This window comes from Macrosteles quadrilineatus, unplaced genomic scaffold, assembly GCF_028750875.1.
Source record: "Macrosteles quadrilineatus isolate MER2022 unplaced genomic scaffold, UCM_ALF_1.0 Scaffold_1__1_contigs__length_201487025, whole genome shotgun sequence".
Lineage (NCBI taxonomy): Eukaryota > Metazoa > Arthropoda > Insecta > Hemiptera > Cicadellidae > Macrosteles > Macrosteles quadrilineatus.
Genome location: NW_026542594.1, coordinates 71,021,707 through 71,046,934, shown reverse-complemented (window position 1 = coordinate 71,046,934; position 25,228 = coordinate 71,021,707). Strand labels below are relative to the sequence as shown.

The following is a 25,228-nucleotide window of genomic DNA, read 5'->3' as shown; positions in this document are numbered from 1 at the left end:
AACAAGTAATTGTAACTATAATCAAATTTTATATTTACAAATGAATGCTACAAGATGAAACCTTAACGTGGATTAATCCCGTGTAAATTTTTTCCGAAAAATAGGAGATGAAAAATAGTGGGAAAAAGGCACTACGACTTATTTGTGTTGTGCATCACGAATATTATGTAGAAAAAATTTCGAAATTTCGTACATACAGCTGAAGAATTTAAGACTAAATATTTTTCATAGTTTATAAATTTTAAAACGTGAACTAATACTGTATTTCCTTAATATTGTTGTTGGAAGACGGCAATTGCTAAAATACCGTGCGCGTAAACTAATTCATTCATACCTCGTGGTGGTCATCTAAGTCAATTATTGGACAAACTAAAAGTCTTAAGGTGCATTGTCCCTGAAGCGACTCTTGCGATAGTAGCTGAGCGACAGTAGCTCAGCGATAGTAGCTCAGCGATAGTAGCTAACCATATCATTGTCCCAGAAGCGATTGTTCTAGAGCGATTCTGTTCATTAGTTTGCTGACTTTCGAGTGAATTGGTGTTACTGTATAAGTGCCATGACACCAGCTAATTTTAAAACGTTTTTATTAGCTCACTTTCTTGTCCGGTACAAACTTTGCAATCAATAATTTATAAATATGTGGAGAGAATAAATACTTGTAAGAAATAAAACGAAAAACTTGGGGCGCATGCAATGGATAAGCAATAGGTGAATAGGTGATTGGGGTTCAATAGGTGAAGATAATTGTAAAATTAGTATGCGCCCCACGTTTTTCTTTAAATCTTCAACTATTTATTCAATACATATTCTGTACTTTATAGTGCGTTTAAAAACGTTGCATTTTGAAAAAGTTGTTTTTTTTATATTTATAATTTATAGGTAATAGTAGTGATTTAATATTATGTACATATCTCATATCTTCTTCAGGGGTAAAAAGCAGTTTTATATTCTTTGAAGACATTACGACCAAAACCCGTCCAAACCTACAAATCGCTCAGCGACTGCGACTCTGACTCCCCTCAGAGCAGACCCGCTACAGTCGCTGTGTTCAGCCGCTAGCCGCTCCAGTCGCAGTCGCGTCAAGGACAATGGTCCCATTTGAAACAACGCTAACCAGTGCTCAGCTACTATCGCTGAGCTACTGTCGCTCAGCTACTATCGCAAGAGTCGCTTCAGGGACAATGCACCTTTACGAAAAAATGTTTGGAACAAAAATTGAAGAACATCTTATTATCTATACTTTTCTCGCTGAAAGTTTTCATCTGACCAAAAAATAAAAAAAATCCTCGCTCACTTACTTTTTCATGTTTACATTGAACAACCTTTTCATATTTTCCATTATTAAACATTAATCATCTGCACGAACTAAATTGTATTTATATAGTATTAAACATCAGTTTACGCAGAATTTAAATATGTAAATTTCATCCTCTCACTATTTGTATTACAATTTAGACGAACGTGCAAAGCGACAGGGAACGCACCACTTCGAATAGTCTCGCCAACATCGGAAACTCTCTTCCAGCATGTGTGTGTGTAATGGGTGCGTGTGTGTGCGTACGTTATCGTTTCCTGCACAGACTGTACCCATTGTCACTTGGAGTTATGAAACTTGGTGTTATGAACCCTTGGAGTTATGAAACTTGGACTTGTGGTCCTTGCAAATCTGTACGTTTGGAGTTATGAAATTTTGTATTTTAATTTACTTGGTTTTATTTTAACTTGGACTTATGAATCTTGGAGTTATGAACGCTTAGAGTTATGAAACTTGGTCTTATGATATTTTGGTTTTAATTTACTTGGACATAATTTTACTTGGAGTAATGAAATGTTGTATTTAAAAGTACTTGGAGTTATGAAAACTTGGAGTTATGAACCTCACCCCTTTAATACTTATAGTATATACCCAATTCGTATATACCAAAAGCAAAAATGTGGTTCGGATTCCACTATAAACTGTAGGTCGCTTGGTTGCCATCAGCTGTATCGGCTATTAATTAACAGCTGTGTCTAAGAATATGTCGGCCTTAGTCACTAACAAGACTACAAGATCGCGCCACTCATCCCCATTCATACTTGGCTTAAAATACCTACTTTGTATGGTCGCTATTTCATTGAAAAGAAAAGTAAAAGAATAGAGCTTAAGAAAACAAATAATTTAGTACATTGAAGCGTTATTATGTGCCTAATGGTTATGGAGAAAGTTCCCAAAAATTGTAAATTTAAAATTTCCAAGTTATTCTTATGGAGAATAAGTCAACTGTTGTAGTTTGCTTGTCTATACAGTAGACTCCCTCTAGTTCGGCTTCGGTTCAATCGGCCGCCGGATGGTCCGGCCCGGTCTCAGGGGGACAAGTCATATCGTCACTGGCGAATGACCTTCGACAGGATTCAACTTGAATGTTTAGTTTCCGGCCATAGAAGAAAACAATTCATGTCAGTTTAGTTGACGGGTGCTTCTATAGGTGAATTGTTACATGTGTTGGGTGAATGTTACATAACCTCAAAAATACCAACCACATTTTATAAATAGTTTTTCTTCTTTCTAATATGTTGATATGCAGTGTATAATTAAATATTTCTGACCATTTTTTTATGCGGTAGGTTCCCCCATTATTGCTTTTGAAACACCACGGTTTATTTGACAAGCAAAACAAAGAAATAGCCATCGTTAGCTTCAAGGTCAAGCTATCAGATTGCACTGACAATCATCTGCTCTTGCTCTTTACACAACTGATGTCTGCTGTGCTCTTGCTAGTGATGCGCCATTGTGAGATGTTACAATCGAAACGTTTTGATTACCTCTCGAGGCATTTCGATTGTATTTTTGCTTAGCGAGAGGTTCTTACCGAGAGGTTTTATCGAGATGTTCGTGACAATAGTTTCGTTTCAGCACGGCTTCTCTTCTCACGTATCTCGCATTCGTCTAGAGACCCGAGGGGCGAGAAGGCCTTATCTTATCTTATGTAACAGGGGCAGGTCGAGACCTTAAAACACTTCATCCGAAATCGAATTATTGCGCACCCCAGACAATTGTTTTCTTGTTGACCTTACAAGTTAAGGCGCCCAATGAATGCCTGTAGCTTCCCAATTAGTTCATCCTCAGGAAGATATCTTCCTCTAGCCATATTCCCAAGAGTTATTAGTCTAGCGTCAGAGAGCTCGTTACAATCAAAGAGTAAGTGATCAGCTGTCTCTTCTGACCTATCACAGTACCTACAGATCGGTTCACCATCATATAAGCCCATCCGCTGTAAATGTTTCCTGAATCCCCCATGACCAGTTATGAGTTTTTTAACAGTTAATTTAATTCTTCGTATGTCTAGTCTTAAGAGGTCAGAGGCAACCTTTTTGGAAGGCCTAAACAGAGTAAGCTTGCTGACCCTGAGAAGGGGTGTGTCGACCCAGCGTTAGCGATGCTTTTCCTTGGCCCATGACACAATCGCAGAACATGCGCTGTTTCGTGAGATGCCACAGAAGGGACAGAAGGGATCAGAAGGGATAAGATAAGGGCCTTTCATAGTTGTCGCAGAAGCAGTGTTTGCCAATCTATCTGCAGCTTCCTTACCTTTTATGCCTGAGTGTCCTGGCACCCAGCAAAGCGTAAGATTATTTCTCCTACCCAACTCAGACACAGAAGCAAGACAGTCCCACCCGAGAAGGCCTTTACCAAGAGTCTTTATAACGAGATGTTCATGGTGATTGTTTTGTTAAGTGCGGCGTCGTCATTTATTTATTATTATTATCATCTAATTTCTATTGTATCTGTCAGGGATTGACCCCCTTACTTCAAACCATGGAAGGTTGATGAATATAAAACTTACTTTATCTACGGAATAGTGACTTAATACCACTCAATAAAAACTATTGACAAGACGATATATTTTACAAACAAAATGTTTATATTTAAATCGAAATGTTTATAAGGAGACACAAGGTTCTCATAAATGTTATGTTAACAGTATTATTTACCATTACCCATTACTTTAAAATAATTTTCTATTTCTGTTGCCATGACGGAGTGACGTAAGTGCTTATTCATAAGTCAGCAGTATATATGTTGTGCATAATAGTCTACTATTAAGAAGAACTATTATAAGAATCTAGAAAAAGAACTAACATCCTCGTAACAACTCTCATGAAATGTAGACAGATGCGAACAGACGTTTAGGCTTAACAAATGCAACAATCGAGAGAAACATCTCGATTGTACAAACCTCTCGCTACGCAATCAAAACAATCGATAAGCGGAACATCTCGAGAAGGAACATTTTGATTGTTCAAACATCCCGCAATCGCGCATCCCTAGCTCTTGCTATCTCACAAGAGTTTGTGATTTTGGTGATTAGTAACCATGGCAACTTGTTGAATGTGTGGATAAAGAGAAACCAAAGAAAGAATAGAGGAACAAAGAAGAAAGAATAAGCGGTGTTTTTCGTCATCCATTGTTATCTTTATGATATTTTACGACTGTCATTATTATCTTTAAGACTAAGTAGGCCTACTATGATTTTATGCTGTTTTATGAGTTATCTAATGTTTTTATCGACATTCTTAAGTTCTGAAACAATATGTAGTAGTAGCCTATGCTGACTACGGTAGCAGTAGCTTGCAGTACTAGACTTTATATTGTTCTGTTCTTTACGCGATTTATTGCTGTACGTACAGTGTTGTGTAATTTTTGTTTTGCTTGAGTAAACATGATTTTAAACGTTACAGTTTTTATTACTAAACCAGTGGTCCGGTCCCGAGGTGGCCGAACTAGAGGGAGTCTACTGTAAACATATTGATCAAATTTGGAAAATACATTCATTTCTTATTAAACTATAGAATTAACATTTTACAAGAAAAACACTTTTTTACCCTTCCTGTTGCAGCAAACCTAAATACTCGTTAAACTAATTCTATTTAAATAGGGAATAAATTTGATATTTTTAAGGAGACGTTTTTGTGTAAATCCAATCAGGCAAATGGCAATTCGCTTTGTCTGCAATTTTGCTGCGGCGGAGGTCTGTTCTAATATCTTTGATAATAGTTACAATAATTCCTTTAAGTCAACAGCTGATCTTATGCATTTGCTTTTGTGACAAGTCCTGGTTACATAAGGAAAGGATTACATTGAAACTTTGAGGGCCCGTGGTGCGGATTACTTGGAGAATCTGTTAACACCATATAGATGTTAGCACTCACCGATATGGTCTTTTTCACCATGCAAAATTTTAAATTGATCGCTTCAGCCATCTAGGAGGAGTTTGCATATTACGAAATGCATAAGGGTCGACGTATAAGAGCTTCGCTCAATGATAGGAATATGTGGTTTAGTAACTAACTGTGAATAAAAGTATCAATTTAACAACAAACAAGAAAGCTAAATTGTTGATTGTCTTACTTGGCTGAGCAGCAGGAACTCTTGTCTGGGCAGTTTGCCAGTTCTGTCGAGTGACGCTTCTCTGGGGCTGTGTTTAGTACGAGACCTAGCCTCCAGTGATACAGAGCGCTTTGAAGCTCCTCCTCCTTCACTGGACCAACATGAACAAGACGCAGTCAAGTTAATGTACATTTTTAGATTAAGTTTACGTATCATTAATCTACACTAGCACACTCTGTCTGTGGCTCGGTTCACCACATTCATTTTTACTCCAAAACTGGCTAGAGGTTCAACATGGGAATGGGAACTCTAGTTTTATCGATAGTTTTAGAAGGGATCACCAATGTAAAGATTAATATAAAAATAATGCACTCGTTCATGATTCCCAAAATTTGCCCCCCCCTCCCCCTCCCCACCGTGTAACTAGGTTATACACAAACTTTGAATCTTAAGAGGCATGATGATAAAATCTCACCTGGGACTTTTCCCCCAAACACTTGTGGGAGTGGAGCTCAATCGCTGTTTTGAGTTGTGCCGTTTGGTGTTAGTAAATTCTGAAAAAATAGAGCACCTCATAAAAATAAAAACAATATCTGTAAATGTCAAAAATATAATCAAGTAATCAAGATAATTAAAATACACTATAAACACCTCCAGTACAGTAAACCTGCCAACTGAGAAAATTTATATTTGCCTGATTGGATTGTTCCTAAAATATTTCTTTGCACATGTCAGATTTATTTCCCTTTAAATAAAATTAACATAGTCAATTTAATACGATTCGGGAACAGAGTCAAGTGTATGGAGAAAGTAGTGGGTTACAGTACCTTTCATCATAAATGTTGGTTTAAGGCAGGGTAGTATTAAGCAGGAAACCCACTAGTCCGAAGCTCTGGGTCCCGTTCAGTCTCCGTCGCCTTCCGCCTTTTTTAAGCCAATAACCCAATGGTCCGATAAGTTCTGTCAGTAATCAACAAGAAATTAGACGTTTCAGGCTTATTAGCAAATTTTCCTATAGGGAAGTAGCTATTACTGTCCGCGAGAGTAAAGAAGTCCCTTGAGCCAGAGCGATACGCAGCTATGTTTGGAGGGTATCTCACACTATTTGCAGGCGCTAAGCATCTGAGTGCCTCGCCTCGATGTCTGTCTGTAAACAACTGTTGTAAACATAATTACTCATATCTTTGTTTTGGTAAGTGGATTATCATCATGTGGTCACGTCATTTGATTCAGTGCAGTCTCGTATGTTTGCGTATTGGAGTTCTGTTTTGTTTTGGACAGTCCTTGCAGCTATGGATTTATCAAAACAAAATGTGGTGCTACTATATATATAGTGGAGAGAGGGATTTAATTAGACGGGTGATCGAGTATTGTGACAATGAATGTAAAGACAAAAAGTGATCAGTGCCGATAGAAAAGGCAACAGAACGTGCCGCAAACTATTGTAAAATGTCATAAAAAACTATTAAACGAATTAGAAAAACCTGCAAACAAACTCCGGATGTAAAACTGTACACTCGGGAAAAAACGCAAGAAGGCTGATCATTATTTATAGACCCACTTTCACTTGTGTTTTGAACGTTACTTTTCAGAAAATTTAGTCAGTTGATAAAGCAATACCAAATATTTGTTTGTTTACGTCGGCAAAATCTAAAAAAGATAGTTAACATTCTTTTGCCGTTGTTATGTTTTGGCTGTAATAACCATATACAAAAAGAAAGAGTTTATAAGTGGACTGTATAAATATTAACTGATGTTTGTTACCTTGATGTTGCATTGGTTTTCACTAGGCCTAATCCTCTTCATGTATTTTCCATTTAAAAATGTATTGTCCAGGGGCCCCTTTTTGTGGTTCTCTTCATATTGCATACTGGCAATTTAGTTAACTATATCTTGCTATTATATTTTATACGTTTCTTGAACTGCACTTGATATAAATTTTGCACTGAGAACTGATCTGATGCTTACTGGCATCAACATGGTCATAGTAACACAGTTAAAGTTAAAGTGAGAGAGAGATTGCACTGTACTGTATGATTTTTGGACTGCTTGCATTTACAGGACTGACAACTTAAAAAATGAAATTATCCTGCTCATACCAACTTGGTATTATAAGAAATTAAATTAACTATTCTTTCTTGCTTACTAATAACAAATTAGTAATTTTGACAATATCTTTTGTCATGTTAAATAAAATAAATAATAAAGTAATAATTAGATGACAGCCGTAGTAAATAATGTAATGATGGATTTTCGCAGGTGATAAACATGGAACGAAAACAGGTTATTTCACAGTAGTGTAGCAAAAAAAAAACTATTATCTGTTTTGAGAGAAAGGATTAATTTTAAAGGGTCGAATGGGCACTTCGGCGTCTTTACAAAGATATGGGGTTAAAGTGGAAGAAATGCGATTACAAAAGAAAATATTTGATTGAAAGGCCTGACATTATTAATTGGAGGTTTAAGTATTTGCGAGAGATGAGGAAGCTAAGGGAACAAAATAAGAAAATTTTCTATCTGGACGAAACTTGGATGGGCAATAATTTAACGTTCCAGAAATGTTGGCAAAGTGTAGACGTCGATGGTGTGTTACCTGATATGAACGCGTCATACCGCGTGAAGAGTGAAGACGGCTCTAATTGTCCCGCGAAACGTTCAAGCGTAACGCCTTCAAACTACGAATAGGCCGGAGCTCAGGGGACTTCTTTACTCTCGCGGACAGTACCTTAGGTCTCCTCATGGTAAACCTCGGCCCGGGACCGATTTACTTTTTAATTTTGATGTCCCCAGAGGCCAAAATCACCATATGTTCAAAATGTTATATGTGTGAATGTCCGACTTTGATAAAATTTGGTTTGAATGTGTATGGCGGGATAAACTTGAAGGAGTTTGCAAACCAGCATGATCGGACGATGGGAACAGGGTTTTACGGGAAGTTTTACCTATGGGGTTAAATTTGGGTTTTCTCATTTTTGACTCTTAAAACAAAAAATTTCCCAATTTAATCTTTAGACCATTTTGAAGAGCTTAAAAAACAAATAATTTAGTATATCAAACTGTTTTTGTACGGTTATTGGTAACGGAGAAAATTTAAACAAATGTAAATTTGAAATTCCTATGTTGTTCTTTTGGAGAGTATTGTAAAATGTTGTGGTTTGCTTATTTTATACTAAGCTATTAATATTACAAAAATCACTTTATTACTCTCAATGTAGCAGCAAACCTGGCACTTGTTAAACCTAATGTTATTTAAATAGCTTTAATTGAAAATCCAATCAGGCAATAGACAATAGACAATAGACAATGCTCTTTATTTATATATTCATGGGAGAATATAGTACATGCGTCAAAACAAAAGAGTAGAAATCTAGCCAGGCAAATGGAAATTTGCTTAATCTGAAGGTTTGCTGAGGTGGGGGTATTTATAGCTAAATCTGTTGCTCACCTTGAGGTTTGCGTCCCATTATGGGGCTGGTAGGATGTCCTCCTCCAATGGTTCTAATAAGCCTCCTTAAAGTCTTTCCCTGAACTTCAAGACTGGCGGGAGTTTCTCTATTGACAACATAATTTAAATCAGAACAGATAGTTTTACTTTCACAGTAAAAAGTATACCTATTTTGGAGTTCGTGGCTGGAAGAATAGAAAAGGTATACATGTAAACTTAGAAAGAATTTCCAACTACATTATCAAATAATGAAAAACTTGAACAATCATTTAGAGACATTCTAAGTTAGTGGCTTGTTATATCTTATTATATCTGTTAGTCTGGACTTATAATTATTTTTATTTCTATTTTAAATTTATTACAGCTGATGTTTTGTTTACAATTCTAAGATAGAGGAATGAATAAAAACAAGACTTTATTTTTAGTTTAATTCATACAATTATGAGTCGAGTTGTAATTATTTAATTCATTAAGTACGTAACAATGGCAACTCAGAAGTGAAAATAAAGAGATTAAGCATTACTTACAAGTTTGAAGAGAACAGAACATTCTAAATGGATAATCAAGAAGTGACTGAACAAAACAAAGCAATATTGGAAACATTACAAGCCCAAACTGCTGCTCTTGCTCATTTAGTAAGACAACTTGCAAGTCCTAAACCAGAAAACAAAGGAGAAGACAGTAATGGCACAACACCTATCTTCAATTATTCAATAAATTTTGAATCTTTCGATGAAAAAGTGGAAACATTCAAATCTTATAAAGAGAGATTGGAAAACTTCTTTGAACTGAAAAAGTTACATGGAGAGTCAAAAGAAATTAACCCTAGCAGTGGCCAATGTTAGAAGTGGGGAATGGCCAACCCATTTTGGCGATTTTGCAGACCTTTTTTTTTGAAAATTTGTAAAAATTCAACCGTACAAGTAAACCTAACCAACCATATATTCATTTTGTTCAGAAAGAAAAGGAGAATCTAGAAATAGTAATATAATAATGATTTAGACAGTGTATTTTTTCGGTAAAGTTAAAAAAAATAAAAAGATTTTTTTTCTTTTGAATTTTCAAAAGCAGCCTCGGTAAAATTTGTCTACAAATTTTTTATGGGAAATTCATTATAGGCCTATACATTTTGTAGACAATCTAATTCCCTACATAGAAATATATAACTTGTTAGGAAAATATTTTCTTTTATAAGTTTTTGGGGCGAAATATAATAACAAACGGAGAACCGAAAAAATTGAAAACCTTACAGTGTTAGTTTGTGTTGTAAAAAGTTATATAATATTTTATGTGTATACTAATAATGAAATATGTCATGTTTGTAAAGCTAATAAAGTAAGGAATCCAAAAAAGTCATAAAGCTTATGGTAAAAATAGTTTTTTATTTATAAATAAAATAATGCTTTTGTATTTTAGCGATTTTGTGAAAAAAAATCACAGTATTTAGTAAAAAACTTTTGTACCAAATGTTTTTACTTCAAACCAACATAATCATTTTGTAGTGTATTCAATTACCAACATAAAAATGTATAACACGTTGGGTAACAATTTTTGTTGTTACGTGTTAGGGGCATAATAATACAAATAAACGGAAAACCGCAAAATAGAACCGCAAGAAAATACAAACTTTTATAAACACAATTTCACACTACCGGTATTCAGTAAATATTCATGCATAGTAAAATGCATGAAGATAACTGTTATATACACACACACATTTCTCTAACAATACGAAATAATAACGAATTTAGTAATAAATCACGGATAAAACTAAAGCGAAAACTCACCGGCAACAACACGCAATGGCGAATAGGCTACAAGGCACTTAGTGTATGAGACCTTGACAGTAGTGACGCACTTTCGTCGTCTTAGTGAGAGAAAACGAAAATAACCCTGAGCGCAGGGCTGCCACTATCACAAGCTACATTTCTTCCTCTTCAAAATGACATATTATATGACTAGTAATAATAACTTACACTGTATGTAATTCTTATTTTCCGTACTAGGGTATTTCACTGGTTGGCCATTTGTTATAAATTTCTAAAACAGCTGTTTTCATAAAATCGGATCTGTTGTGCAATCAATATTTAGTTCTAAATATCGATACCACAATGAAGATAAAATCAATGGCTATCCAGTGGTACCACCCGCAACATTCCAAGACGAAAATTACCCGAGCAGGATAATGCCAAACAAGTCGTGTTTTGACAGTTCCCAAGTGTCAGCTGCTAAAGTCGTGCCGCGCCAAAAATTCGATTTCTAATCGCCGTGACATTGTTTTATACCTGCTACAGGGTTTGTTTATATAATAAAATGAAAGTTCAGAATGTGATCTTTCGAATGGTATATATATTGTTCATATCAGAGTTGATTATAAGCGGTTTTTCCACCGCTAAAAAAATTTCGGCCCATACTAGCGTATTACGCTGGTGGCCATTCCAGGCGTCACGGCAAACGAGCATGGCCACTGCTAGGGTTAAGGAAACAAAAGCAAGAATATTGATAAATGCACTCAGTGAAAAATATTATTCCCTCATATCAAGTTTATCGTCTTGATGCCGTTCATCGTCTTTCACCGAACCTCAATGACCCTGAGGTGCCGAGGGGGATTATAAACAAATTCTGCCAGCCCATCGACATGGAGATGATGAGGAGCAAGACTAGAGTGAAGAATGGTTTCTCAGCAGCAGAGCTAGGCTACAACAGCGAGAGCCAGGTGTGCGTCAACCTGTCACTCACTAAGGAGACCATGGACCTCTGGAAGGTGACGCGCAAGTATGAAGAAGACAGTGGCTACAAATACACTTGGATAACCAGTGTTTATTTCCTACGGCAAAAGGATGGTGCGAGACCGGTTCACATCACTGAAAAGGCCGACCTTGACCTGTTAAAATAAACCTAAAATATGTTCCTATTTATGTATTTAAATCTAATATAAATTTAAGCATGATATACATTTTTTTAAATTTTTGCATGATTTTTTGTTTAGTCTTCATGTTTTTATTTAAAACATTGAAAACAATAAGGTTGTAATTTATCATCAGAATGTTAGAGGTTTAAGGTCCAAATTAAATACCTCCCGTTTAAATTTATTAGAGAATTTATCCAATAGTAGCACTCACTGAAACTTGGCTTAATCATTCAATAAGCAGTTCTGAACTTTTTTCTGAAAATTATACTGTATTGAGACGTGATAGAGATGCAATGCTTACAGGGAAGAATAGGGGTGGTGGGGTTGCTAGCAGATGATTCTATTAATATCCAGAGATTAGTTACAGACAGATGGAGATAATATTTGGGCTTGTTTAAAATTTACTAAAACTTTTTCTTTGATATTAGCTGTAGTTTATTTTCTACCAATCTCGCATGTTAGTTCTTAAAAATCATTTTTTGATAAGTTTGATTTATTTGTACGTAGACAACATATAATAGTAATAGGGGATTTTAATCAACATATTGTAGGGTCTGAATATGATTTATCTCAGGGAAATGAGACTTGCAAACAGTTAATTGTGTTATTGTAGTTTACATAATTTGGTGTAAAAAAATAATATATTAAATGTAACTGGTAGGACTTTGGATCTAGTTTTAAGTGATATAAATAATTTGACTATTGAAAAGTCTAATCCTATTGTAAATATTAATGGTTACCCCGCGCTCTTATGTGAATTCCAGATGGTATGGAGGGGAAGAGAGAGGATACAGACCTCAGTGCTGACACACCACACACATACACATATGATTTTACAAGAACAGATTTTCTTAGAGTTTACTGTGACATCCGTGACTGCGACTCGTCTGAAATCTTTTAATGTGATGACTTAAATAACACTTTGGAAATGTTCTACAGCAAAATACATACAATTCTACACACACACGTTCCAGCAAGACGCCCCAAATGCCGAACCAAACATCCCTCATGGTTCTCGCACAAATTAAAATTTATGATAAAAATAAAGAAAAAGTTCACAAACGTAAAAAAATATCAAATGAATCATCTTTGAGATCAGTTCAAACAATTGCGTTCTGAAATAAAATTGAGACTAAAGACAGATTATGATGCATATATTACAAATATCAAAATGAACTGTGCTGATGTTTTAGTCAAACCACTTATTAAGTATAAATTCGTACAAAATATATGAACACAACTATTGAATCATGTTTATTTCTATATAATGAAAAGTAAACATTGAATTATTTACAATATGAAATTAGTCCAGTCATATGATAAATATTAAATTTAAATGAGAGAGTTTTAAATATATAACAATTCCTCCCCACTTATTTGAGAGAAAACTCATTTACAAATCCATCCTTTTGATGGGTTTCCTGATTCTCGTTGATCGGCGAATCTTGGGGGCATCTGGTTGTGAGTATGCGGCGTTTTTTTTGTCTGCTGACTCCTGGGCCTCTTGTTGTCTGCTGGTACTCGGCTCCTGGGCCTCTTGTTGTCTGCTGGTACTCGACTCCTGGGCCTCTTGTTGTCTGCTGGTACTCGACTCCTGGGCCTCTTGTTGTCTGCTGGTACTCGGCTCCTGGGCCTCTTGTTGTCTGCTGGTACTCGACTCCTGGGCCTCTTGTTGTCTGCTGGTACTCGGCTCCTGGGCCTCTTGTTGTCTGCTGGTACTCGACTCCTCGGCCTCTTGTTGTCTGCTGGTACTCGGCTCCTGGGCCTCTTGTTGTCTGCTGGTACTCGACTCCTGGGCCTCTTGTTGTCTGCTGGTACTCGGCTCCTGGGCCTCTTGTTGGCTGGTTGTACTCGGCTCCTGTGCCTCTTGCTGGCTGCTTGTACTTGATATTTCCTCGTTATGTATTGGACTTTTTGTCTCAGTATTAGGCATAAAGTTCACTGTAGGACTCGATGTTCCAGAGACTGCAGTACCTTCCCCGCTTGAAGTGCTACTTAAGAAATTTTCAGTATCATGTAAACTTTCTGAATTGCCTATCAATTTACTTAACATGCCGTATCTTGATTTTCCCACGAATGGCGGTTGTCTAGAGCAACTTTGATTGGTGTTTCGGAATATGAAAGTTCGATGTGTTTGCTTAGGAGGTACTTTGGCTATTTGGTCACATCGTCTGTTTGGACTTTCTTGCCTTGTTTGGGGCAATGAGCTAAGTAGAGGGCTTTTGTAAGAAGTAGAATCTTTTGGCACTTCACAAGCTTGAAGTTGATTAAAGTGCCGTTTGATTACATACCCTTCATCAAGTTCTACAAGGTAGTGAAGTCGCCCTAGTCTTTCCACCACAGTTCCAAATTTCCACAGATTTGATCCTGCATAATTTCTTGACTGTACTCTCTCGCCAATATTGTAATGCTTGTTAAATATTGGTTGTTGAGCCTCATTTTTGTCATCTTCACTAGGTCTTAAGAGATCAAGTCTTTGTTCTCAAGTTCCTGCCAAACATTAATTGTGCTGGGGATGCACCAGTACTTAGTGGTGTAGCTCGGTAGCAAAATAATAGTGCACATAGTTTTTCATGTAGAGTGCCTGGTTCAAACTGCATGCACCTCAGTTTTGTCTTGAGTGTTTGGCAAAATCATTCCGCTTGGCCATTTGTAGAGGGGTTTCCTGGTGCAATGAATCGTTGTCTTATTCCTTGGCGTTTGCAGAATGCTTGAAACTCTGCTGATTTAAAAATTGTAGCATTGTCACTGACCAATATTTCTGGTAGGCCATGGTGACTGAATATTTCTCTGAGGTAATGTATAGTACTGGCAGTTGTTGGTGCACTTTTTATCGGATATATTTCTGGCCACTTTGACCTAGCATCTACAACAATCAAGAAGTTGTGATGTAGAAAAGGTCCTGCATAATCTATGTGGACTCGCTGCCAATTGCGTTTTGGTATTTCCCAAACATGGGTAGGAGCCTTCTCTGGATTTTTCTTATTCTCACAACATGCCTTACAACTTTGCTACCAAACTCTCAATATATGTATCAATATTTTTCCAGTAGCAGTAGTTTCTTGCTAGACTCTTCATCCGCACTATTCCTACATGAGTTGAATGTAGTTCTTGAAGGATTTTCGGTTGTAGCTTTTTTGGAATAACAACACGATTTCCTCTAAAAATAATTCCATCTTGAAGTGATATTTCTGGGTCAGCCACTTCTCCATTTAGGAGTTTTTCCTTTAAACGAGAGAGTTCTTCATCAAGTGATGTTTCTTTTTCTATGTCTTTAGCCATCATTGTATCGGTTGTTATGCAGTGTATTGTGTCTCTTCGAACAGTGTAATCTTCATCAACAACATTGATAATCTCTTCTTTTATAGGTAAGGGATGTCTTGAGAGGTAATCTGCATTACAGTGGTCACTTGATTTTTTATGTACAATCTCATAATCAAATCCTGAAAGAAAATGAGCGTATCTAAGCATCCTGGATGATGTCAACAGTGGTAGTTTCTTGTCTGGATGGAATATGGTCATCAGTGGTTTGTTTTCAATGACTAGAGTTAACTTTCTTCCGTATATATAATCAAACATTTTTTTACAACCCCAATATACAGCAGTTGCTTCTCTGTCCAATTGGCTATAATTGCGCTCTGCAGCAGTGAGGGATCTACTGGCAAACACAATGGGCCTCTCTTCATTATTTGGCATTTTATGAGACAGCACAGCTGATAAGCCAACAGGACTAGCATTTGTGGCAAGTATCACGGGTAAGTCTGGATTGATTGGAGTAAGAACTGTGTCACTTGCTATCTCTTCTTTAACATGAGTAAAAGCTTTTTCACATTCCTGGGACCAATGATAAAGTTTGTCTTTCCTTAGAAGCTGATGTAAAGGGTTAAGCAGTGTAGATGCATCTTTGATGAACTTTGAATAGTACTGTACTAGTCCAAGGAACTGACGCACTCCTGTGATATTTGACGGGCGGGGAGCATCCTGGATTGCCTTTACCTTTTCTGGTGATTTCTGAATACCATCTTTGCTGATGATATGACCCAGATACTGCACCTTTCTCTCAAAAAACTTGCATTTTTCAACATTCACATGTAGATTGTGTTGTTCTAATTTTTCTAACATCTTTATGAGTCTAGATTTGCATTCTTCAAAATTACTGCCTTGTACAACAATATCATCAAAATAAGCAACTGTCCCTTTAAGGTTTTGTACTACTTGGTCAATATATTTATGAAATTCATTTGGAGCTGTCTTGATTCCAAAAAACAGTCTTTTGGCTCGATATGTACCCTTATGTGTGGTAATTGTCTGGATTTTAGAACTTTCAGCGTCCACTGTAAGATGTAAATAAGCCTTGTAAATGTCTAACGTGCAAAAATAGTTTCCATTCCTCATTTTGTTAAGGATATCCTCTATTCTTGGTATTGGATAACGACTGTCATGTAGTTGTTGGTTTACAGTTACCTTGTAATCCGCGCAAATACGGACCGATCCATTTCCTTTTGGAATCACAACAATCGGTGTACCCCACAGTGGTACCCCACAAAAGCAAAATTCTCTATACACGACATGCACACAGAACCCTAGTCATGTCCAGGACTAAATCTTTCCCGGACCGTACACCACTTTCAGTGTTTTTTACATTTTATTCAATCTCTTTGCTTTATTTTTCAATATTGTGTGGTAAATATTAAGTTTACAACAAATGTGTAAATACAAAAAAGATAGCTTGTAAAAATATCTTTCAAACAAAAAAAGAATCATCCCGATCCGATAAACGGTTTGCGAAATATACGCATTTAAAAATTGCCGAGCCGCCATCTTGATGACGTCATAGTTGGAAAACGTACCAGGTGCGAACTTGACACCCGAGTGGAAAACACTACCTAAGACACCTATATTGAAATGCAAAAGCAAAATTCTCTATACACGACATGCACACAGAACCCTAGTCAGGTCCTGGACTATTATACAACAAATTGCTCGGTCATGTATCAAATTTTATCACTCCTCATCAACATGGATTTTTTCCTGGTCGATCAATTAATTTGAATTTAATAAATTTTTAACAGTACATTATAAATTCTATTTATCAGAACATTCAAGTTGATTGTGTGTACACCGATTTTGAAAAAGCATTTGATAGAGTTAATCACTTAGTGTTACTGTCTAAGCTGCATTACTATGGTCTATCTGAGAACACATTAAGATTATTTTCTTCATATTTATACAGACGTAAACAGCATGTAACATACAATGGTGCATGCTCCAACACATTTCTGGTGGACTCAGGTGTCCCCCAAGGTTCAAATTTAGGGCCTTTATTATTCATTGCATAGTATTTATAAATTATATAACCAGATGTGTAAAACATATTAAAACTTTAATGTATGCTGAAGATTTAAACATTTTCAAAAATATTAATACAATCTTGGATTCTCAACAGCTATAAACTGATATTGATGAACTAATTGCTTGGAGTAAAGACGATATATTATTTAATATTATTAAATTAGATTATATATTCATAGTTTCAAGCTTACTGAGCTATGATGTAGAAGTCGTCCATGAGCTCAGGTGGTGGGGAGACATTGGTGTTGCGTTGCTGCAGTGAGGAGAGCCGCAGTCTCAGACTGTCATTCTCTTCTGTCAACCTCCTCACTCGACTTGCCTCCTCCTCGTAGCAGGCAAGCACTGGTAGTGGCATGGACTATTGAACATTTAGTGTTACTCAAAATACACAGGAAGTCTCAAATAAAATAAATAGACTACAGCACCTTTTAGAAGAAACCAAACCTGACATATTAATTCTGACAGAACATGGACTGAAACCTGACACAATAAACAGCACCGTCATAGCTGCTGGATTCTGCCTCAAGGCTCACTATAGTAGAATAGAACACAGAAAGGGAGGTGTATGCATTCTTGTAAAAGAAAGCCTTGAGAGTAGCACAGTAGCCATAGATGTTTCCAAGTACTGTAAAGAACTGTTATTTGAAGCAGCTCTTATAAAAATAAAATTCAAGAACTCAAACATGTTTATACTGGGAACCTACAGACCACCAAACGGAGACCTTGAGGAATCATTAAACACCTTTACAGAACTAATTGAGGAAACAAAAATTGAAAATTCTCCTCTCATCATCATGGGAGATATTACGTTGATTTGTGTAACCCTAACAGGAAACACACGATCTTAAATGAAACTCTTGCTATGCACAACATCCAGAGACTACAGCTTCCTCCTAAAAGAATAACAAATCTAACACAAACCTCCATTGACTGGATATGTACAAATATGGATACAAACAAACTCACTCCAGAAGTCATCAGTGCAGGACTTCGGATCATACTGCTCAACTCTGTACTGTAAACTTCAACTCACACATCAACTCAAGTTATCCAGCCCAAATTGGACGCTGCCTAAAAAATAAAAACCTGCAAGACCTCAAGTATCTTCTCAGTCAAGAAAACTGGCTTAGTGCTACCTCAATAAACAATGCCGAAGAAGCTTTTAAAACTTTTAGTAACATAGTGAGAGTAGCTATGGATGCAGCCTGCCCCCAAAAGAAGATAAAACACAAAGAAAACATAAACTAAAATTCTGACCAGTTGATGAAAGCTGAAAATAAATCTAAAGCTATCTGGGATACAATAAACACAGTGTGGTCCAAAAAGGAAACACCCCTAAATGAAATAACCCTTCAAGTAGATGGCAAACTTATAAGTAATGTGACCCATGTTGCAGAGCATTTGAATACATTTTTTACACAGGTAGCAGAAAAAACAGTAGAGAAACAAAAACACCTGAAGAACACAGCTCAAACCCCACACGTAACTCAAACAGGTCCACCGTTTTCCTCCTTTCAAAGCACGGACGAGAGGGAAGTTAAAATGATTATAAACAAACTTAACCCTCCGAGTGTCCCTCTTTTTGGCCTTAATGTCTGCCTATTTTTTGCTCATTTGCAAGGTTTTATTAAAACGGATCTGAGAAGCTTGAAAACAATGTTAATTATACTGTTTTATATACCATTTTGTTTGGAAAATCATGGGCTTCAATATTATAGATAGAAAATAAGGAACATTTGTTTCAAACAAAATTTGTAGGTAAAAAAAATATTTTGGAAAATTAAAAAAAAAAATAAGTTTGCGCTCAATGAAATTGTATAAATTATAGGCCTATAAATATTTGAAAATAGCCACTTTGTTCTAAATTTTATGAGGACTACAAATATATAATAATATAAGGAAGTAGATTTGCATATAAATAAGTTATGGGCATGTTGTAGATTGAATGAATAAAACCATTATAAACGAAATTACCTTTAGTTAGGCTTTATTGAACATAGAATCTACCATGATATAGAACTAACAATATGAAACAAACTAACATCATAGTAAACAAAAACAACTTCTAAACATTTGAACAGATGTTACAATGTACAGATAGAAAGGAATTATATGACATTCTTCCCCTCCTAGCTGACATAGTCTTTTAGATACAAAGGCGGGTGTTTACTTCTGGAGCTTCTCCTTAGAGCAATCTGGTCCTGATTCAGTCTTTCCTCGTCTTGGAAGATAGGCTCAGGTCCAGCATCAACTTGAGAACTTCTTTCATTTATTTGTAGATTGGTGTTTGAGTCTTCTTCATGTCATAAATTGGTGTTTGAGTCTTCTTCATGTCGTAGATTGGGATTTGAGTCTTCTTCATGTCGTAGATTGGAGTTTGAGTCTTCTTCATGATGTGACACTTCTCCTACAGGTGCTAATTGCCTGGAACTCACTGTAGTTTCACGGCCATCTGCATATCTTATGTGAGAATACTCAGGATTCCCCTCAAGGAGCAGTACTTCTTCAACGAGTGGTTCGTATTTCGAGCTCCTGACAGGCCGTTTCATGAGCACTGGACCTGGATTCATGAGCCAAGATGGAGTTGTCTTACCATTACTAGATCTTCTAGAAAAGAGAAATAGTCTTTCATGCGGTGTTGTATTTGTTGAAGTACACAATAACGACCGGATAGAGTGCAAAGCTTCTAAATGTACTTTTTCCCAATCAGATATGTCCAGATTTTTACTTTTAAGTGATAGTTCGATTGTCTTCCATATAATACCAACATACCTCTCAGCTTGTCCGTTGCCCTGAGGATTGTAAGCTGTTGTACGACTGGTAGCAACTCCTAGTGAACATAAAAATGATTTTAGTTCTTGAGACATAAAACATGAACCTCTGTCAGAATGAATACCTATAAGCCGGTACTCCAAACATTGAGAAAAGTTCCTTAAGTCTCAGAATAACAGTCCTAGCAGCTGTGTCTTGAGTAGGGAACGCGAATGGAAATCGAGAGTATTCATCTACGACTATTAAAAGATAACGATTTCTACTCTTGGAAGGAAGTGGCCCTTTAAAATCTATATTCAGTCTTTCGAATGGTTGAGTAGCTTTAATAAGTTGTCCTTCATGTTTGTGGAATCGAGGTTTTACCTCTAAGCAGGTTCGACAGGAGGAAGTTACTTTTCTGATCTCATCCAGTGAATAAGGCAAGTTTTTACTCCGAGTTCAATGATACATTCGAGACACTCCTGGATGACATAAAGCGTCATGTAGTGATACAAGGTTTGATAAACTTCCTTCCATCGATGAACACACCCTGGATAAAGCATCTGCTGTTTTGTTCTCTTTTCCAGCTCTGTAAATGATCTCATACTTATAACAGGATAACTCAATTCTCCATCTCATTATTTTATCATTCTTGATTTTGCTTGCATTCCGATCACTGAACATGAATGCTACAGATCGTTGGTCTGTTATAAGGCGAAAGTGTCTGCCTATGCGATAGTGCCTCCATTTTCTTAACGCTTCAACTATTGCATATGCTTCTTTCTCAATAGATGAATGTTTCTGTTCCGAGTTAGTAAGTGTTCTAGAGAAAAACGCTACGGGTCTACCATCAATAGTCAAAGCTGTTCCTATTGCATGATTTGATGCATCAGTTTCAACTGTTAACAACCCATCACAGTCAATCGAAGAAGTTACTGCATTAACAATGTCTTGTTTAAGTCTTTGGAATACACATTTAGCTTCTTCATTCAGTTGAAATGAACTTCTGTTTAAACAGCTCACCTTCTCAGAAAATTTAGGAATGAATTGTGAATAGTGGGAGAACATACCAAGAGCTCTGTGAAGAGAGTTTGAGTTGGTTGGAATGGGAAGATCTCGAAGTGGTTGCAGACGATCTGGATCTGGTCTTATTGATTTATGACTGATTACATAACCTAATAGATGGATCATGGCTGTAGAAAACTTGCATTTATGTTTGTTCAAGGTAAGATTATATTTGGAAACAGCTTTCATAAAATTGCATAAAGTTCCTGTCATGTTCAGCCTGATCATTGCCACAGATTGTTATATCATCCAGATAGACCTGAACGCCTTCAAGTTTTTCATAAGTGATTATGTTGGTTAACGTAGGTTGAAAAGCAGGGACACCATTACGAACTCCAAAAGGCACTCGTGTGAATTGGTACAAGCTTTTCAAGCAATTCCCGAAAGCTTCAAATGCCGTGTAAGGTTTGTCATTTTCTGTTATTGGGATTTGATGATAGGCACTCTTAAGATCAATAGAACTATAAACTTTGTATGAAGCTACTTTGTTGACTATGTCATCAATCCTAGGGAGTGGAAATGCATCAAGTTCTGTAAAACGATTAATTGTCTGTGAATAATCGACAACCATTCTCCGTTTGTGGTTATCTGATGAAACAACAAGGACTTGTGCTCTCCATGGAGACCTGCTTTCTTCAATAATACCCTCTTTTAACAGTAATTGAATTTCACTTTCAATAAACTGTTCGTCAATTGCTGAGTGCCTTCGAGATTTTGTTGCAATAGGCTTACAATCTGGAGATAGATTACGAAATAGTTCTACTGGCTCAACATTAGCTAAAGCCACACTACATATGTTGAGAGGCGACTCTTTTCCTCCAAATTGTACTTGTAAACTTGAGTGTCTTTTTAGAATGTCATGTCCTATAATAATGTCAGAACATAAGTTTGTAAGCACGCTGAAGACCACATTCTTGTAAGTATGATCTTGTAATTTAAGATTGATTTTACAATACCCTTTTATTGAAGAACGCAGAGTTGTGGAAGCCATTGATACCTCTCCCCCATTACATGGAATGACAGGGATGTTGAATCTAAGTGCTGAGCTTTGATTGATAAAACTACCAGAACTACCAGTATCTATAAGAGCGTATGCATCGACTCCATTTAATTGTACTGGGACTACAGCTTTACTCAAACACGATGGTACTGAGGCAATACAATTTGACTGATGGACTGATGCCTTTACTGTAGAAGTTGGTGTTTTGGATTTTCTACATACCTTTTGGTAATGACCTTTAATGCCGCATCCTCTGCATATAGCTTCTTTAGCTGGACAAACAGCTCTATTGTGTTTCTTAAAGCCGCAGAAGTAACATGTCTGATTGAGTGAACACGCTATATTTTCTTGAGATGGATACGATTCTGGCTTGGCAGCAGAAGGTGTTGGATCAGGACTGGACAAGTATGGATTCTTTTCAGTGATAGGTTTTGAGGCTGCAGCGTTGATTGTTGGTAAGCACTTGTCTAAGTTGTACTGTTCAGAGTGATATTTAGCAAGTTCGAGTGATCTGGCTTGAGAAACTGCTTCATCTAAAGACAAAGTAGAGCTTTCCAACAACCGTTGACGAATGTGAGGTACTAGCAAGCCATCAATGAATGTGTCTCTGATATATTCATCTCTACTTGATACAGCATTGACAGCTTTAAAGTTACAATCTTTGGAAAGTCGCTTCAGAGATTCTACGTATGTATCAATGCACTCACCAGACTCTTGTCTTCTGATTCTTAGTTTATGACGTGCATAAATTTCATTGACAGGTTTCAAGTACAACCTTTTTAACACATCAATTGCTTGTTTGTATGTTTCACAGTCATTTACATATTCAAAAACGGATGGTGAAATGAAATTGGTTAATACTTTAAGCCTCAATTCTTCACTGATTTTACTAGTTTCAATAAAGTTTTCAAAAGTGTGAAACCAGTGTTTCCAATCTTGACTTGCATTGACTTCATTAGGATTGGCATTAAATCTTTCAGGTCTGAGTATCCGTTCCATGAAAAAAGATTGATGTATATTTTAATAAAATCTTCTATGTTCAATAAATTGTTGTAGATTGAATGAATAAAACCATTATAAACGAAATTACCTTTAGTTAGGCTTTATTGAACATAGAATCTACCATGATATAGAACTAACAATATGAAACAAACTAACATCATAGTAAACAAAAACCACTTCTAAACATTTGAACAGATGTTACAATGTACAGATAGAAAGGAATTATATGACAGGGCAAAAAACAGATTTCAGTACATAGCGTGTAGCTAAGAATGCATAGCCTAACCATAGCTAGGAATCTGGCTGATAATTTACATCAATATCACTACCTACTTCTTCAGGATCATCAACCAGCCCTTCAAAATCACTTAAATCTTCTTATAATGCACCACGTATATCACTACTTTTGATTTTTAACACTAAAACAATGATAAACGTAATAAAACACATCAGTCATCGGTCCAAGGATAACCAAGCTGTTTACAAATACGCACGTCAGCTGTCTGCTACAATATTTTCGGAAACTTAGAGACAGACCTCCGGAGAAAGCTCTGAATCTGTAAAATAAAACGATACCTAACTCGATCCAGTTCAATCCGATTTTGTCAGTCATAGAGCCTTCGCCGTAAACAGTGTTTGTGAGTCGCTGCAGCGACAAATAACACTCGGAGGGTTAAAGAAAAAAACTCGTCTGGAATCGATGAAGTCTCATCAAAAATACTTAAGCATTGCTGCAATGAACTAGCACTACCCTTGGCTGATTTGATCAATAAGTCCCTAAAACAAGGCATCTTTCCTTCACTACTTAAAATAACCAAAGTATATCCAAAATTCAAAAAAGGTAGCACATTAGAAGCAAGCAACTACAGACCAATTTCCCTTGTTTCCACCTTCTCCAAAATATACGAAAAAGTTGTTTTAAAAAGACTTTTAGACCACTGCACAAATCACAACCTGTTGAACAACCTGCGACATGGATTTACAAAAGGGAAATCCACAACAACAGCAATAATTCAGATGGTTGAGTCCCTGATTGACAGCCTAGATGAAGGAAATCTAACAACAGGAATCTTTCTTGATTTCAGTAAGGCATTTGACTGCCTTGACCACCAGCTAATCATTAAAAAGCTAAATTTCCTTGGGGTATCAGGGATAGTAAGAGAATGGTTTCAAAGCTACCTCACAGGAAGGAGTCAGTTTGTAGAACTAAGGCACAGAGATAACAGCCAAATAAGAAAAGCCAGATCAAGTTTTCAACCAATAAATCGAGGAGTTCCCCAAGGGTCTGTTATGGGTCCGGTACTATTTATTCTTTTTACCAATGATTTGCCGCAACAATTAGGAGACGCCTGCCTTACTCTTATGTATGCTGATGGATGACACAACCTTAGTGTTTAATGAACCACTAGCTGAAAATCTAGAAGTAAAATCCTATGTGTCACTCAGTATGGCCTACCAATACTGCTACAACAATGATCTCGCAGTAAACATGTCTAAAACAACTCAAATAGCTTTTGGCCGTAAATCTCATGAAGTGCCACGACTTCCAGATGTAGAAGTGGAAGATGAAGCTAAGTTTTTGGGCATCACACTCGACAAGAATTTAACCTGGACCCCTCATGTGGACAATATATGTAAAAAATTAAGTTCAAGCATCTATGCTCTTAAACATATAAAAAATGCAACAGATGACATCATAACAAAAGTAGCATACTTTGCACTTTTCGAGTCGCACATGAGGTATGGACTTGTAGCATGGGGTGGAACCTCTGCCACTAACATGCAAAGAGTTCTCACAAAACAAAAAAAGGCAGTCAGAATAACTGCAGGACTCCACAGACTCGACAGCTGCAGGGAAACATTCAGGTCACTCAAAGTAATTACCATTGTAGCACTCTACATACAGGAAGTTGTGTTATTTGCAGTAAGGAATAACCTTACAAGGCGTGGCGAAATGCACCAACACAACCTGAGAAACACCATGCAGTACAACCTTCCACAACATCGCACGGCACAGTTTGAAAAGAAACCTTCATACGCAGGAATGAAAATCTACAACAGGCTACCTCCAGATCTAAGAAGCAAGACAGAAGATGACCTCAAACCAGCTTTGCATCAATGGCTCATTAATTGACCTTTTAACTCTTTAAAAGAATACTATCAACAGATCTTTGACTAAACAACACCTCAACCACATATTTAGAAAAAATTGTAAATTAACGCTACTACTATTCTTAATGAATGTGTAAATCAAGATTAATTTTGTCTGTTGTCTATTGTCTATTGTCCAAGGGGTGTGTAGTAAAGTGGGGGGTATAGGTGTATATTATGTTT

The 25,228-nt window shown here is 36.6% G+C and overlaps 1 protein-coding gene across 3 annotated transcripts in view; it reads right to left on the bottom strand.

The window, feature by feature from the left end:
* The window catches only part of LOC128983559 (WD repeat-containing protein 91), a 203,035-nt gene that overhangs the window by 116,670 nt on the left and 61,137 nt on the right, over nt 1–25,228 (bottom strand). For all 3 annotated transcript variants that reach the window (XM_054402876.1, XM_054402877.1, XM_054402875.1), the window contains exons 6-9: nt 17,268–17,434; nt 8,814–8,920; nt 5,844–5,922; nt 5,390–5,519 (exon numbers count right to left, since the gene is read on the bottom strand). In XM_054402876.1, coding sequence (XP_054258851.1) covers nt 5,390–5,519; nt 5,844–5,922; nt 8,814–8,920; nt 17,268–17,434 — 483 coding nt within the window. The remainder of the gene's footprint in view (nt 1–5,389; nt 5,520–5,843; nt 5,923–8,813; nt 8,921–17,267; nt 17,435–25,228) is intronic.